The sequence below is a fragment of the Hylobates moloch genome, unplaced genomic scaffold (genome assembly GCF_009828535.3).
Source record: "Hylobates moloch isolate HMO894 unplaced genomic scaffold, HMol_V3 SCAFFOLD_2, whole genome shotgun sequence".
NCBI lineage: Eukaryota > Metazoa > Chordata > Mammalia > Primates > Hylobatidae > Hylobates > Hylobates moloch.
The window spans coordinates 166,252,536-166,269,330 of record NW_026652277.1 but is presented as its reverse complement, the minus strand read 5'-3'; the positions used below and the strand labels follow the sequence as shown (position 1 = coordinate 166,269,330).

The following is a 16,795-nucleotide window of genomic DNA, read 5'->3' as shown; positions in this document are numbered from 1 at the left end:
CTCCTATGAGGCATTTCCATTCCCCCCATGACAATAATCTGGACAGAAGATTAAATGGGTCCCAATCAAATAAAATGAGTGTCTAGATAACACTGTCAAAACAGAACTTTCTGCAGCACCGAAATGTTGTTCTCTGTGCCGTCTGATGCAGGAGCCACTGGCCACGTGGATACTGATCATTTTCAAAGTGGCCAGTGAAAGCAAGGAATTTTAAATGTTATTTAACTTTAATTAATTTGAATTTAAATAGCTAATTATGGCCAGTGACTACGGTATCAGACAATACCAGTGTAGAATGTTGGCCAGGCACTGTGGCTCACACCTGTAATCCCAGTTGGGAGGCTGAGGCAGGTGGATCACTTGATGTCAGGAGTTGGAGACCAGCCTGGCCAACATGGTGAAACCCCATCTCTACTAAAAATACGAAAACTAGTTGGGCCTGGTGGTGCACGCCTGTAATCCCAGTTACTCAGGAGGCTGAGGCAGGAGAATCGCTTGAACTTGGGAGGTGGAGTTTGCAGTGAGCCAAGATCATGTCACTGAACTCCAGCCTGGGAGACAGAGTGAGACTGTCTCAAAAACAAAAAAGAAAAAGAAGTGTAGAATGTTAATAGGTCCCTCGATATTTTTATTGTAGAAAAGAACTACATTATAAATCCTTTAATTACTTATTATGTATCCCAAGTTTACTATGTCAAAGTAGCACTTTTTTTTTTTAGACGGAGTCTCACTCTGTTGCCGAGGCTGGAGTGTTAGTGGTGCAATCTCAGCTCACTGCAACCTCTGCCTCCTGGGTTGCCATTCTCCTGTCTCAGCCTCCTGAGTAGCTGGGATTACAGGTGCATGCCACCACGCCTGGCTAATTTTTTTTTTTAATTTTCTGTAGAGATGGGGTTTCACCACGTTGGCCAGGCTGGTCTCAGACTCCTGACCTCAGGTGATCTGCCTGCCTCAGCCTCCCAAAGTGCTGGTATTACAGGTGTGAGCCACCATGCCTGGCCCCAAAGTAGCACTTTTTAAGTGATTAGGAAAAAAAAAAAAGTCTAACCCTTAACTACATTACACACAATTGAAAATTTCCCAACTTGTTTCTTTTTTAACGTAAGAAATAAACAACTCCAACAAGAATTCTGGCACTTCTTAACAAAAACTAAGGAAATTCTGCCTTGAGTGCTCGTGCAGCCCAGTAAAATGGAACGTCAGTTTTAAGGATCTGTTCTCACAAGGAAGAGCTCTGTGACCCAACCCGCCACCTCTCAGACAGTGGAAGATTTTGCAGCAAGAACAGCTGAAGTCTATCCTCACTTCGGGGAAGAGGTGGCCTCGTGTGCACCACACGCTGAAGCTGTGCCGGGTAGCTTCTTTGCACAGGAAGGAAAACATTAATGTCTAGATTTGAAAAGAAAATCCTCCAGTTTCAGAATGAAACCCTCCGGACCGCCACGAGAGGGCAGTGTGCAGTTCGCTATTGCAGCTTTGAGGACAGGGAGGATCTGGGCTCTTTGGTCAAGAACCGTGTTTCCCGGTCAAAAAGGGTCCGTTGGTCAAAAGGGGGTTCTTATCTGAGCCACCACAGAAAGTACATGTGAAGACTGTGAGTCTCAGGAAGGTGGAGTCTTAGGCTGTGTGGACTCAAATGTTCTTCACCATTTGGACAGGACAGACCACGGACGTGGTTTTCTTCCCTAAACCATCAGTTGAATTAGAAAATCAGAAAATGCACACACACAAATCCAGTGGCCATGCAGACATTCAGGAATTGCACAGCAATGGGAAATGCTGCAGAGCTGGCCCCCTCCAGGCACATGGCTAACCCTGCCCCAGGTCAATTCCATGGAGGGACACAGCCCTCTCCCCCTCCCCCAGCGCTGAGCCCTCCAGGAAGGGGCCCTCCCTGTGGTTGTGTCCCCAATGCCTGGCTCCTATCAACAGTCACGTTTGGGACTGAGCTGAGCAGGGAGGTGCTGGCTGTCCCCACGGCGCCACTCACCATTGGGAAGCAGAGTTTCTGGGTGATCTCCTTGTAATCTTCATTCCGCTCCTTCACCTGGGACTGCCCGGCCGTCAGGTGACTACATATGAAGCAGAAGCTGGTGCTGTGGAACTGGAAGCGGATGCCGACGGCGCCCTTGTTCCCTGCCTTGCCCCCCATGCCCGTCTTCACTGTGTCTATGGCCACGTCCCTGGAACAGAAGGATACGCACATGCCGTCGGCTCCTGAAGGAGAAGCGTGACCCTGCTTTGCCACAGAGAAGGGCCCAGCAGCAGTTCGGGACCTGCTGCTCTGAGTGCTCCAAAACCATCAGCTGAGAGTCTGTCCAATCTCAACACAGTGGCCACTGTGGCCGTCATCGACTCCTGGTCAGGAGGCCGCCTCCGTCCTGCTGCCCACCACTGCCTGGACATCTCCCCACACCCCAACTGGGAAGTGCTCACTTGAGCACCCCATGAAGCCGAAGACAGGGCAATCCCTGCATCTGCCCAGGTTCTCACTGCCACCAGGAGTGGCGCAAACATCCCCACCCACCAGCCCACCCCACTCCTGTGCAGCCATCACGCCATGCATGGGAGGTGTCATCCGGGCAATCAACACATTTTAAAATTATTATTATTTTGAGACAGATTCTTGCTCTGTCACCCTGGCTGGAGTGCAGTGGTGTGATCTCAGCTCACTGCAGCCGTGGCCTCCCAGGTTCAAGCAATTCTCCTGCCTCAGTCTCCTGAGTAGCTGGGATTACAGGTACCCACCATCAAGCCTGGCTAATTTTTGTATTTTTAGTAGAGACAGGGTTTCACCATGTTGGCCAGGCTGGTCTTGAACTCCTGACCTCAAGTGATCTGCCTGCCTCGGCCTCCCAAAGTGCTGAGATTACAGGCGTGAGACACCGTGCCCAGTAATCAATGCACTTTAAGAGCTAGGAAACCAGCAGTTGTTTATGCTAGGCTGGGTAGGTGGTCTCAAAAGGACTTTTATGCAATGCCAGAGCCTGCTCGCATTAAAATGCCAACTTCTAATGCATACAACTCCATAGAAACATGGGCTGCAAGCACATTTGTTAACATTTCCACAGCCATGCCACAGACTGACGTCTGCTGGTGCATCTGCTCCCTGGTAGACAAGGTTGTGGGGATGACTGATGGAAGGGGTGCAGGCGGAGGAAGCTCAGGGCTAAAGGCACGTGAAGCCGAGGACACTGAGCCTGGGAAACCTGGCTCTCCTCAGCTCTGAGCCCTTTCTCAAACGCTTTACCTCTCACCCTCACCCTGCCCTTGCCTTTAACCTTTACTAACCTTCACCTGCTAACCTAGGACACTGCCAAGCTGCCAAAATAACACAAGCAGAGGGACAGGGACCTAAACACCTTCTGAAAGTCAGAGAAGAGGATTACGGGCAGCACAGTTTCAGTCTCCAGCTGCTGCAGGGGTGCACCTGTGGTGCTCTTGGCAGGCACAGGCCCTTCCCGGGACCCAGGGGCTCAGTGGGGAGGTCAGTTCAACGCCTGCTGCCAGGTCATCGAAAGGCTGGTGGAAATCGAAAGCCGTGAGTAGGCCCAGGTGGTAAGATGAGGCCAACCGCAAGCTGGGGAAAAGATGAGTTCCTCCAGCATCCAAACACCCACACCCACACCCACACCCCAAGAGGAATGCAGCCCCTAAGCTCGCCCCCTTTCTGATGCTCACAAAGCACGCACCTTGGAGAAATGACAATGAGGTCACAGTTGTAGAGGCCCACACATTCTACTCAGAATTCTTTTAAAAAGAGACAAAAGAGTTGGCATTTCCCAGTAAGTTACTCAGCTCCTGGTCAGAGGTTTCCTGTCTGTAAGATTCCAACAAGGAACCCTTTTCCTTGCACAGAATTGAGCTTGGGCGATGACAATCATGTACACTCTTTCTAAGAGTTCAGCTTCCTGAGTTAGATGTTTCCCATGGTGGCTTTTTAATTGCTAGACAATATTCTATTCAGCCCAGTTTTTCCTAGGGGGTTTTGCTACATTTATCTAAAATAACGGTAAGTCTCGATTCCTGTTACAGAAGGGGATGGGGGAGGAGGAGGAAGTCAAAGAACAAAACACAAAGACTAACAACCCTTTGTTCCCCAGATGTGTGTAAACGGCATATTCTTACCTGATGAACGGGACATGGTATGGACGTACAAAGATATAAAGACAGACGCCCACCAGCTGTGCTGAAGTCAACAGAATGTATCTATGAGAGCGTGAGATGGCTTTCTGAAGCTGTTCACCCCACATCTTCTTGTTGGTAGTACTGGAAGAGAAAAGGAAAGGATGCTGTTTACAGGTGGCTGGAAGTATATCTATCTCCCACCTACCAAATGCTCCAGCCCAAGCCTATTCTGTTTGCAGAACTGATTTCACACTGCCCGTACCCCAATATTAGTGTCATGCTTTCCTTCTTCTAGTGGAGGATCTGGGTGTTTTTGGCTATGTCTCACACATCACAGCAGCCCTTCCTTGACCCCTGAAACCCAACCCAGGACCTTCTCATAGCAGCCCCACAGAGTCAGTCTTATTTATTTGTTCAGAAAGTTCCTTAAAATAAAGCCAGGCCAGTTTAGCAGGGGGTGGGGGGAAAGTCCAGTTGACTTCATATCAAATAAAAATCCAGTGGTTTTGATTTTTTCCTTTGCCCTGCTGTGCAGGAGGAAAGTACCTCTTCCCGGCACTCCCACTTTCTCACCTCTCCCCAGGAAATATGAGTCAACCACTCTCCCAGTCCCAGCCCCGCCCTTCGCCTGCACCCCAGGTCCACACATGCCAGCTCCCTCTGGCAGCGTAAATTAGTCTCAACAAGTGGCCGAGGCCAGAGCACTGCAGAGAAAACATAGCAATCATCAGCCCTTCCTTTTACTTCCTAAGTAGCAGGGAAAGAACGGGGCGGTGCACGTGTGAGCATAGAAAAGCAGCCAGGTGAGAGATCCCCACACAGCCAGGGCCACAGCTTAGCTGGCTCAGAAGCAGGCTGGCTCCTGGAGAGCCTCAGAGGCTCTGCTCCCAGCCAGGCACCTGACTCAGGAAGTCCCTGCCCGGCCCCGCACACCTGGCCCCTTACCTGGCATTGACAATATTCCCTGCGCTCAATTCCACCATCTCTTCAAACCCCACAGCAAATACGTCAGCTGGGCTGCTGTCATCTGGGGAGCAAAGCAAGAGATGACAGAAGTCAGAACCGCCAAGTCCTGCATTACGAGTTCATGGGGTTCCCCAGCCCCCTCTCCCGAGCCATGCTGTCCACTGCCTGAGTCCAGCTCCAGGTGGCTACCATTGCTGCTGGGAACTGCCCCAGTGGAATCTGCTTCAGAAACGCCTGGCTTAAATGCAGCACAGTGAGCCCAGAGGGGGCCCTCCGTCCGTTCTGTTCCCTTTGAATACGGGAGGTCGGAGTTTAATATAACCCTGAAGCCATTGAATCTCTCCAGTCATGACCTCTGACACCGAGGATCCTGAGCCACCAAGCCCAGCCATGGCTCCAGCTGCTGCAGAAAGTGAGAGGCCCACCTCCCCAGGGTCCAGCCAGGAGGACATGGCCTCTGTCAGCGAGAGGCCAGGCAGGCTGTCCACTTCCTTCTCTGTTGGCCACAATGGGCAACCTTGAACCTCTAGTTTCCCTGACTTAAAGCTTTTTTTTTTTTCTTAAATAAAACAATCCCCGTCCCTTTGTCTGATCTGCTTGGCAACAGTAACTACAGCACTCCTTTCCTTCTCTGGAACCGGGTGTATCTCTAGTGGGACTGCTGGGGAGCCTGCTAGCGTCTACCCCAAAAAGATCCCCTGCAAAATACCAGCCAGCTTGCTAAAAACATGCACACCTTCCTGCAGGGAAAGGAACAGGAGTCACTTTAGTGGGGAGGGGAGGGACGGCTCTTGAGCCACGGCTGTGCTTAGCACCCTCCCACCCTCCGCGTTGATGGGCCTGCTCCGGAGGGCATCCTGAATGGCTTCTGGAGGCACCACAAGCAGCAACCCAGGCTACCACCGACACAGAGAGCCCCAGTGGCTCTGAATGGTGGACTCTGCCACCTGCCCTCGGAGGCAGAAAGGAGGGCACAGACGGCGTGTGCAGAGGAAGGGATGGGGCTCTGGGCACGACCCAGGCAGCTGTGGGGCATGAATGTACACGTGGACCACAGCATGCCAGCTAGACCACAGGTCACTCACCAACAGGCAAAAACCTGAACCACAAGTCTCTTCCTGAGTCCGAGGAAGCAAAAAAAGAAAAAAAAAGCAAGGCTCCTGAGTCAACGCTGACTGGACAAGAATCACTTATTCTTCAGATCCTAAGTTCTGGGCCCATTCAATAGTGTATCTTACAAGATAAAAGGTGAGGTGTCAACATTTGGAATTATTTTATTCCTAAATAGCACATGAATTATTTTGTAACTACTTAAAGCAGATGAATAGAGTTGGTCTGGGGAGAGGCAGGGATGAGCTATTCTTGGTCAATATCAACACTGAAGGCAGGGCTGGGTGCGGTGGCTCACGCCTGTAATCTCAGCACTTTGGGAAGCTGTGGCAGAGGGATCATCTGAGGTCAGGAGTTCGAGACCAGCCTGGCCAACATGGCAAAACCCCATCTCTACTAAAAATACAAAAATTAGCTGGGTGTAGTGGCAGGTGCCTGTAGTCCCAGCTACTCGGGAGGCTGAGGCAGGATAATTGCTTGAACCTGGGAGTTGGAGGTTGCAGTGAGCCGAGATGGCGTCACTACACTCCAGCCTGGGTGACAAGAGTGAAAGTCATCTCAAAAAAACATCAACAAAACAAAACAAAACAAAAAACAAAAACAAAACACTGAAGACAGGCTTGGCTCCCAACCTCACAGTTACATGGCTCTAGAAGCCACACCTTCCGCCTGGTGACAAAAAGATGCTACTGATGAAAGCCTAAGACTTCGCTATCACTATATGCAAAGAGAAAAGAGAGATTCACCATCTGCTAACTCTTCTAAACATTTGGGAAAGGAAAAAAGTCAAACAGTTGCTTGCGAGGCAGCATTCTTGAGAGTCAGACCATGGTGCTATTTAAACATTGTGAGGAGGGAAAACACCAAAGACGAAATTCCGCAAGACGATGGCCACTAAAGGGTCAAGCGTGACATGTCAGGTTACGTGCAACTGGATTTTGTCTCTCCCGAAGTCACTGCCCTCACCCTGGGATTCGGTAGCTCCCGAGAGCTGGGGCGAGTCGAGCAGCCAGTCGGTCAGCTCCGCCGTCCTGAGCAGGTTGCTCCGGAACTGCTTTCCTCCGTTCACGTTCCAGGTCCCCATGGCAATCCGGATCCGCTTGAAATTTGTGAATTCGGACTGACGCTCAGTCATAGCTTTCAGGATCCTGGGAGTCACTGTTAGGAGGCATAAAAAGGCACATTTCTTTGCAGTTCCAAAGCTCAGGCATCCTCCAAAAAGCCAGAAGAGGCTGCCTGGCAGAGACAGATGGTTCATGAGCCTCTAGAGATAAACCAGGGTACGCTCCTTAGGAAGACGACAAAAGGCTTAAAATCACAGTCACCATGGTGCTTCCCTTATGGCATTTCTGCAATAAAGGCATGAAAACATAAGACTGGAAACTCACCGTCTATACCCCTGCCCCAACCTGAAGCCAGAAGCCATAGGACATCAGATCATAGGGATCTCAGACACGACGGGGAAAAGCCGTATCCTCACTGTCCACTCCGTAGAAGAACAAGGCATAGGAATTTAAGCAAGGGCATGCTGTAACTGACCATATTTCAATGTGTATGTGCCCATATACACTATAACTTTAAGTGTCTTACCAACCCAGACAGCCACCTTTGCATCCTCTGCCTTCCAGCGTGCATGTCTGATATGTTTTGTTTTGCCCCAGACTTAAGGCTTTAAAAAGTCACTACACAGAACCATCTCCATCCTCTAGATAGCCAAAATATATTCCATCTTTTAAACTTGTGACATAAACCAAATCTAACTCATGTCTGCCTTGCTATTAAATAAGACTCACCGTACAACATGGAGCTTCGTTCACCTTTTACAGAGCTGGCATTGTTTCCAGAGTAGAAATTAAATATCACCGTGGCTATCGGAAGCCAAATAAGAGCTCCCCCAGTGATGGTGAGAGTGGAAAAGGGCCGTGAACCCATTTTAAGCATGGGCTAGTTCATTTTTCAAAAACAACTGACATTTCTAAAGCGACACTTGTACATTCTTATAAGGAAAAATGCTGGGTTTCCCCTCCTTTTCCATGAGACCTAATATGTTTACAGGCTCAGGTAAGAAGATGCCATTAAAATGCTCCCAAAGGAACCTCCTATACTGATGGAATCACGATGTCTTGCCGCTGAGACCGGAAGGTGCCCTCATCCCCGGGAGATGACAGCATCCTCCTCCTCTGTTTCTATAGGGTCCTCGGGGCCAAAACAGAAACTGGAGGCCAACTTCATGGGAAGCTCCCAAGGCCAACATCGCCCGCTAACGGCCCAAGAGCCCAGGCAGCTGAGGAAGTTTCTGGAGTGGGTTAGCGTTCAAAGGCACTGATGCATTTAGAAGAGTGCACAGCCTCTCGCTGAGCCCACCTGGTGTCTCCCGCTTCTTGGGATGGAAACACAGTCCAAGCCGAGACAGAGGAAGTGTGAGCTCCCAGGCCCAGCTGGAAAGCACAGGCTCCCGGGAGAGGCAGTGACAGCTGCAAGGTGCATGGTCCACTGCTCAGACCCCAGGCACGTCTGCCACCCACTCTCTGGATGGCACAGAGGCAGTGGGAACGCGGGGCTGGGGAGCACCCCGCCTCCCCGCCTCCCCCTGTCCGCGACGGGCCCTACCCAGGAGCGCTGTGCTGTCCAGCAGCATGCCCCCTTTGTCTGCCACCTCCTCGCCGTAGACGTCCCCAACCAGCAGCAGCTTGATGGCCTCCTGCTTCACCCCGTCGAAGAAGTTGGACTGGATGGTTCGAGACATGGACCGGGCTCCATCCTTCAGCTTCCCGACCTGCCGAGAGCCCAGACCGCAGGCTGTGAGGGGGGTCCCTGGGGCCCCCACCCTGCCCCCTCGGCAGGGTCCTACCTTGGCCTTCCCTTCCAGGGCCCTGCTGCCTGTGAACACCTTGCTCAGGCTGTGGCCATTCAGAGACCACATGGCTTTGAAGGACTCCACAAAGCGGTCAACGATGGGTTTTGAACTCAGCCCCAGGGTCTCGAGCTGCAGATGCAGGACCTGGGGAGGAATAAGGGATGGCTGTCACTGGCTTCTCCCACGGAGGCCCCGCAGCCACTGTCCCAGGAGGTTCCTTATTCGGCAGCCTGTGGATTACGCTGTGCCCTGGAAGACCCTGTGCCCCTCCAGAGGATGAGGAGTTCCTACAGCAGACAGTGACTTCCCACACCTCACCCCAACTTTATCTATAGGGTCCACCCAAGCCCTCCTCTCACCCCCTGACACCTGACCGTCCCCCACCCCGCCCCACCCAATGCCAGAGGCTGAAGAGCAAACAGTGGTGGACAGCAGGGGGCGCTGACCCTACCCCCGACCCCCTAGCCAGGAGAGGTCAACCAGGCAGCTGGGGCCATGCAGACACAGGTCTCCCTCCCCAGCTTCAAATCCAGCCTCATCCGGCCAGCCTCACACTGCCTTTGGCCAATGGTGTATCCACGATAATCATTACACACAACTGCTGTTCCCTAGGAGCCTTTGGGCCACCATGTCTGGGATGCATTTCACAAGAGAGTGTGAGAAAGCGTGCCTATGACAGAGAAAGCAGCCTCCTGGGGAACCCCTCTCTGATGTCCCAGTGTCTCTCTGTCCACCTTCCCCATAGTTAGAAAGTTGTCTTGGTGATGCCACCCTCATCTTGCCGCTAAAGGTGCTCAGCCCAGCCTGTCCAGCTCAAGTCATAGGACCTGGCACAGATGGCTGAAAAGGCCGTGGCAGGGACGCACCTCGAGCGCAATGAAGCTCTGCACAGTGTTGGTTCGGCCCAGGCAGTCAAGACAGTTCATCCGCAAAGTGCCTTTCTGAAAACTTAAGAAGAAATGTAAACGGTTATATGTTGTGTTCAAAGAAGCAGTGGCCATAGCACAGAGGCCCACATCTGACTGTCGACTCCCAAGGAAATATGGTTGGTTTTTTTTTTTTTTTTTGAGACAGAGTCTCACTCTGTCACCCAAGCTGGAGTGCAATGGCATGATCTTGGCTCACTGCAACCTCCACTTCCTGGGTTCAAGTGATTCTCCTGCCTCAGCCTTCCAAGTAGCTGGGACTACAGGTGCGTGTCATCACACTCGGCTAATTTTTGTATTTTTAGTAGAGACAGTGTTTCACCATATTGGCCAGGCTGGTCTTGAACTCCTGACCTTGTGATCTGCCCGCCTCAGCCTTCCAAAGTGCTGGGATTACAGGCATGAGGAAACATGTTCTAAGAGGGAATCCCTCACCTCCTCACCAATAGCCCCCCAGAAACCCCAGTGTCCATCCCAGTGGATCCCCAGCACTTCTGGAAAGGCAGGCAGACCCCATGACACACACTCAGCAGCCTGCACAGCTGGGTCGTTTTAAGTTTAGCTGGTCCTTGTTTATAGCAATTATGTTCTATAAAGTTGTAGGAACACTGAATTGGACATGAACACAGAACCATCGCTCCTAGGGGAAATATACGGTTAGGTTCCTGCAAATCTCTGGTCACATTTTCATCAACTGATCAATATACAACCTTGTTTTATGTATGTTTCCATATAAAGACACCTTATTGAATACATATATTTGCTTAATTAACACTGAACCATGGCCGACAGCACTGTAGCTCATATAGGGACAAAGCTTATCTTAGTGTGCATTTTCTCCATAAAGCACATCACCACCTTCTTGTGCTCAGAAGGACTAGACAGCTCTTCAGCACAATGCTTGGGGTCATTCTAAACCATGAGATCCCAGAACAAAGGGGGGGGGCCCTAACAGAGACCCCACAAATGTGAAAAACATGGTACTAAATCTCAAAGAGGACACTTGTTTACATACGAGGGCTGAAATACGAAGACAGAGTAGCACCTTGTTTGATCTCAGCTGGGAGCTTGTACATGTGACTCAAATTGTCACTGCTCTGCACACGTCTGTGAATGTCCAGGAAAAATGCTTTGAGTACTGATTTTGGGGTTACAAATAAGTTTTAAGGAATAGGTAAATAAGCCAATATGGAATCTGCAAAACATGAGGACCCCCTGCATGTGACCTGAGGAAACTGGACTTCGTCTTTCTCCTCTGCTCTGAACAGGTAAGTGCATATCCTGGTCTCTCCTCGAGCAATCTAAGTGTATGCCAGCCATCCCACCGCGACTGTGGCCCTCACTCTCACAGGCCTGGGTCACAGTGTGGAGCTCCATGTTTTAATGCAGTCCCCTTTATTAGTTCATTTCTTTTGCCAGAAAACCATGCCTCAACATCTCCTTGAGAAATTCAAAAGCCTGTCTCTACTGTGGGAGGGGAGAGGAGAAACTGGAACCGAAGATTCCCGGCGTCGCCAAGCTTATGACCCAGGAAACCACAAGAGTAACTGAGTGGGGAGGGAAGGAAGCTGCCCCTCATAGGGCACACGTCCTAGACGGCGTGGCCCCTCTGCCGCCTCACCCAGCAGAAGGCGCGGCGCGCAGCGAGCCTCACCGTGGACAGACGCTTCCCCCCCAGCAGAAGACGCGGCACGGTGCGCAGCAAGCCTCACCGTGGACTGACGTTCTCCCCCTTTGTGAACACATCGAAGTCTTCCCAGTGCAGCTTTAACTGTGGCCTCAAGAGGGTCTCCAATTTCTCTAGCTTCCCGCCTTTGGCAAACTGATGGAAGTCAAAATTGATCATAGGCGTGTCACCCGCGTGGCAAGAAGCCCAGAGCAGCTTCTGAAAAGAGGAGGGGAGGGCGGTGAGGGGAGCAGAGGGAAGGGAGGACGAGGAGGGCAAGCTCTTTGCATAGCTTGACCCATGCGGCTAACCAAGGTGACTGGCCGCAGGACGTGCTTTAGCTGGAAGCTCACAGTGGACCAGGCAGTTGACCCCGAAAGGGAAGCACAGGACAAAGGCCCTGGGAGGGGGGGACAAAACCCACAAAGAGCATCTTGCCTGCGAAAGCACAGAAGGTCCCCCTTGGGCAAAAGAAGCCAGAGCAGGTGTGGCTCCCTGGAGAGATCATACTCCCGCAGGGCTCTCCGGAGGGCACAGGTGAGGAAGGACTGCTCTGTTCTTCAGGTGGCCCAGGTGCCCCAGGCCCTTGGAGATAGCAGTGCTGCGGCAGGCTGCAGAGCTCATAATCCAGCTCCCCATTGCCCTGGTAACCAACCCCATCCTGCCGCGCACCAGCCTCTGGTGGCTGTGCTCTGAAGAGACCAAGTCTCCAGTTGAAGTGGCCCAGGTGGGTCCCACATCCCGATGCTACTTCAGGATGGTCAGGTAGCCAGAGTGAAGGTGGGGACAGACAGGAAGTAGGGCAAGGGGCTGCTGATGGAACCACGATGCCCTTAAGAGCCCTCCCTTCCATATGAGGCTTCCCTGGCCTGGCAGCTCCCTGGCTTTCTCCCCAGAGAGCCCCGTGATAAAGGACAAACTGTCCGCCTACCCAGGCCACCCGGCTTCCAGTCCTCTCACACCCTGCACCCATGCCCTTGCAGCTTCAGGTCAGGCCAGTCCAGCCTCTGCCCAGCCAGAGGTCCTAGTGACTTAGAAGGACTAGAAGGACTTGGGGGTCATCTGATCTGACTCAATGTGACTGCCTGTGTTAGGCCTGAGTGTAAATCAATGCAATGCTGCCATCATCAAGCAAGTCTTGCTGTGAGCAAGAAGCTGGAGGAGCCCAACAGTGCCTGGTGGCTCAGTGCCATGCATTCCAGAGCCGGTGCTTCATCCAGCAGGACTGATGGCCACTGGGCTCTGGGCAGGCTGCCGGGCCACCAACCTTGGTCTGGGTCGAGCTGATGTGGCTGAGGGCCACCCCAGGCAGGGCCATGACCCAGGTCTCCAGCTAGAGTGCCCCTCGCTACCCGGCCAGAAGCCCACCCTTCCCCGCATGAGGTGGCTGCCATCTCCCGCCCTCACCAGTGCCGGGCACTTCAACCACTGATGGGAGGGGCCACAACTCAAGGCATAGGGGAAAAAGACTTGGGGTTCTTATTATTATTCTTATTTTTTAGCTTTTTTCTTCCTTCTTCCTTCAAATTAGCAGCCAGCATCACTGCCAAGATGGGTGGGGAGGGAGACACTTCTGGAGCTCGTTGCTAATAGCAACAAACCAAACAGGAAAAGCAGGTCTGGCCAAATAAAATTGGCAACCAGGAAGTGCCTGCTCTGAGCTCGAGCATGTGGCGTTTCTAAGCAGAGGGAAAGGCTCAGAGATCACCCTTACCCCCAGTGAGGCGACTTCGAGCTCTCTCTGTAACGGGTATCTTTGAGCTTTAAACGAGAGAGAGTTTTCCTCTATTAGGCAGGGGACATGGAGGCTGGTAAAGGAGCCAGGAGCCCCCATGGCTCATTCTGGAAAGTCTTGTGCCTGGGGAGCAGGGGGCAGGGGCTGGAGGCCTGGGACCCATGCACAGGGATAGACCTTGGCCAGGTGGGCGGAGTCTCTTGTTCCCATGGCTCTGTGACCCTGCCCAGGATCTCTGTCCAGGATCGCCAGGAAAAGGCCCCAGGGAAGCCTGAAGGAGCCCACAGGAGGCCAGCAGGAGCAGTTCTGGGAGCTGCCATGGGAGCCCGAGGAAGAGGGGGGAATTTGAAGGCCAGCCGGCAAGCAGGGGAAAGCCACAGAAGCTCCTGCTCCTGAGCCCTGAGGCCGGGTGCCCTGTGGGGCTGGGGGAACTCACCCAGGACCAGCCAGGGCAGAAGGCGAGGCCCGCTTGCTCCTGGGCTGGACTGAGAGGGACTCCTTGAGAGGTCAGAAGCCCTCGAAGCCCCATGGGGAGGGTAAGGGACACACGGCTGGGGACAGGAGATGCTCTGTTTTGACTTTGAGCAAATTCTCCCAACCATCAGCTCATAGAAATTACACTCACTAGGCCGGGCGTGGTGGCTCACGCCTGTAATCCCAGCACTTTGGGAGGCCGAGGTGGGCAGATCACCTGAGGCCAGGAGTTCTTGACCAGCCTGACCAACATGGTGAAACCCCGTCTCTACTAAAAATACAAAAATTAGCCAGGTGTGGTGGCAAGCGCCTGTAATCCCAGCTACTTGGGAGGCTGAGGCAGGAGAATCGCTTGTACCTGGGAGGCAGAGGTTGCAGTGAGCTGAGATTGCACCACTGCACTCCAGCCTGGGCAACAAGAGCCAAATTCTGTCTTAAAAAAAAAAAAAAAAAAGAAATTGCACTCACTGTATCAGGGCCCGAGTCACCGAGCACTGCCACGCTCACTGGTCGGAATGCTGGGGAAGCCTCAGGAAACGAAGGAGGGCTGGGCTGTCAGCTCCAGTCCCTGCAGGAGCCACCTCCAGGCTCAACGCTGCACCATGGCCACCCGCCACCCAGCCCAGCCGTGGAGAGGGCAGCCGGGCCTTACCTTGAAGGCTCTGTTGAGCACCTCCTCTCCGCCTCTGCTTCCCAGAAGGTTCACGACCACCTGCTGCCCGTACTGCTCCTTCAGAAGCACCATGTGCCTGCAAAGGCAGCGGGGTGGGCGTGATGCTGGGCACAGGCACAGGCGCAGACTCTGCCCTGTTCTACCCCTCAAGGGAAGACGGGGCAGAAGGAGTCATGCTTTCTTAGTGCCAGAGCCCAGGACCACCCGTCCCCCATGACCCAAAGCGTGGAAAATGAGCCTGGGCGGAGAGAACCTGTGCCTCCCAGCTGCCATTACTACTAGCTAGTGTAGACTTCTACATGAGTTTGGAATCAAAGGGTATGCTGCACTTTCTATAAAGCACCTCCCATTGAATCTGGAACACCTAACTTGACCTTTCATCAACAGAATTTTGTCTTTGAGACAGGATCTCAGTCTGTTGTCCAGGGCTAGAGTGCAGTGGCACGATCATAGCTCACTGCTGCCTCAAACTCCTGGGCTCAAGCAATCCTCCCACCTCAGCCTCTCAAGTAGTAGGGACTACAGGTGCATGCCACCACATCTGGCTAATTTTTACTTATTTATTTTTCATAGAGACAGGGTCTTGCTATGTTGTCCAGGCTGGTCTCAAACTCCTGGCTTCAAGCAATCTTCCCACCTCAGCCTCCCAAAGTGTTGGGATTACAGGCATGAGCCACTGCGCCTGGCCTAGAGTCTTACACATGCAATGTGCACATGTGTGAAAGGAATCTCTTATTTTGCTTGGTACCCATCCTTCTCAAAACTAGAACAACTGGCAGCAGAGCTCTCAACTCAGCATCCTGTTTTCGATCTAAGTGCTGTATTTCATTATGCTAAACCACAACAAGGAGATACAACAAAACTTGCAGGCTTTGGAAAACATTCCTTGTATTGGAAGCCACTTTCTAAATACATATGTTGAAATATTAGGGAGAGATTCCAATATTTATTCTTGATCACCAGCTTTTTTAAAGTAACCTTACATTTCAAATTTAAACATGTTGAAATGTAGTGCCTTAAACAAAACATAGGGAAATGATACGATGCAAAAAGCAGATGTCAAATTATCATTTAATGGTGCAATCTTTATGCCTAAATATAGAAAAAACACCGGAAAAAAAACACATGATGTCAAAAGTGGTGGAATTTTATATGATTTAAGTTCTTTTCTTCTTTAAACATCTTTCTCTTTCCCAAATTTCTATAATGACACGTTTATGAGCGGAATTTTTTAAAGAGCTAATAATGATCATGAAAAAAATCATTTTTTTTTCTTATGCAGTAAGAGAAAACATTCTCTTACTAACTTTAAGGGACAGTAGTAGAAAGAATATGGATTTTGAAGTGGGTAGTTTGAAGTTAGGCTCGCCTGCTGACTCCCTGGCCTAAGTTAAGGGTGAGCACCCTCCTGGGCTCCCGTCTCCACGTGGAGCTCCAGGTAGCCCTGGGGCGGGGCTGTGTGTGGCTCAGCCCTGTGGACTTTCTTTTGGGTCGGTCTGCCCAGAGAAGGTGCATCCCAGGCTTGGCTCTGACACGTGCAGGCTCTGCCCCTGGTGAGGGAGCCCACCGTGGCCACACATCCAAGCCACATCCCACAATGTGGCTCATCAGAAACAAGGCCCATTTCTGATCTCTGCCTGTCTCATTACTGCCCCTTCTTCTCAACTGGTTCCAAAGCCCAGGGCCAGAAGGAAACTGTTATTACCCATTATTACTCACTATTCCTCATCATTACTCTATGGTGTCACCAACCCCAAACTCCCCTGATCAAATGATTCATCCCTCTTGAGCTGGCTCCTTCATCTATAAAGCAGGGCTTCTTCCCCTCCTGCGGAGAATGGCGAGGAGGACTAAAAAGACAAGTGAAAGTGACAAGGACAGTGCTTGGTGTGTAGGAGGTGGTTCCTCTTTCCTTCCCTTTATTGTAAAATGCCCGTTATTGGTGAGCTGAGAGGCCCTGCTGACCCAGGGCGTAAGGGGGCGCTGGCACCCAGGGCGTAAGGGGGCGCTGGCACCCAGGGTGTAAGGGGGCACTGGCACCAGCAGCAAGGTTGGCGGCGTACAGGCTTCTTCCTGGGTCACCCTGAGCATTGAGGCCTTTTTTTCACTTCCCCTGCCTACAGGTTACTGTCATAGGAAGCTACTTGGAAAACAGGAGTTTTTCGGGACACTGAGGAATCAGATTTTTATTTGGAAGCATCCTTCTCATCTTCAGGGAGGGACCAAGAGTTCGGCACACCCTGATGTGCACAGCAGCCGC

General features: G+C 51.9%; 1 protein-coding gene across 4 annotated transcripts in view; it reads right to left on the bottom strand.

The window, feature by feature from the left end:
• SYNJ2 (synaptojanin 2) overlaps positions 1 to 16,795 on the bottom strand; it is a 114,219-nt gene that overhangs the window by 22,737 nt on the left and 74,687 nt on the right. For all 4 annotated transcript variants that reach the window (XM_032161279.2, XM_032161295.2, XM_032161305.2 and 1 more), the window contains 9 exons: positions 14,515 to 14,611; positions 11,700 to 11,872; positions 9,928 to 10,009; positions 9,056 to 9,205; positions 8,815 to 8,980; positions 7,171 to 7,362; positions 5,074 to 5,155; positions 4,129 to 4,269; positions 1,991 to 2,183 (listed from right to left, as the gene is read on the bottom strand). In XM_032161279.2, coding sequence (XP_032017170.1) covers positions 1,991 to 2,183; positions 4,129 to 4,269; positions 5,074 to 5,155; positions 7,171 to 7,362; positions 8,815 to 8,980; positions 9,056 to 9,205; positions 9,928 to 10,009; positions 11,700 to 11,872; positions 14,515 to 14,611 — 1,276 coding nt within the window. The remainder of the gene's footprint in view (positions 1 to 1,990; positions 2,184 to 4,128; positions 4,270 to 5,073; positions 5,156 to 7,170; positions 7,363 to 8,814; positions 8,981 to 9,055; positions 9,206 to 9,927; positions 10,010 to 11,699; positions 11,873 to 14,514; positions 14,612 to 16,795) is intronic.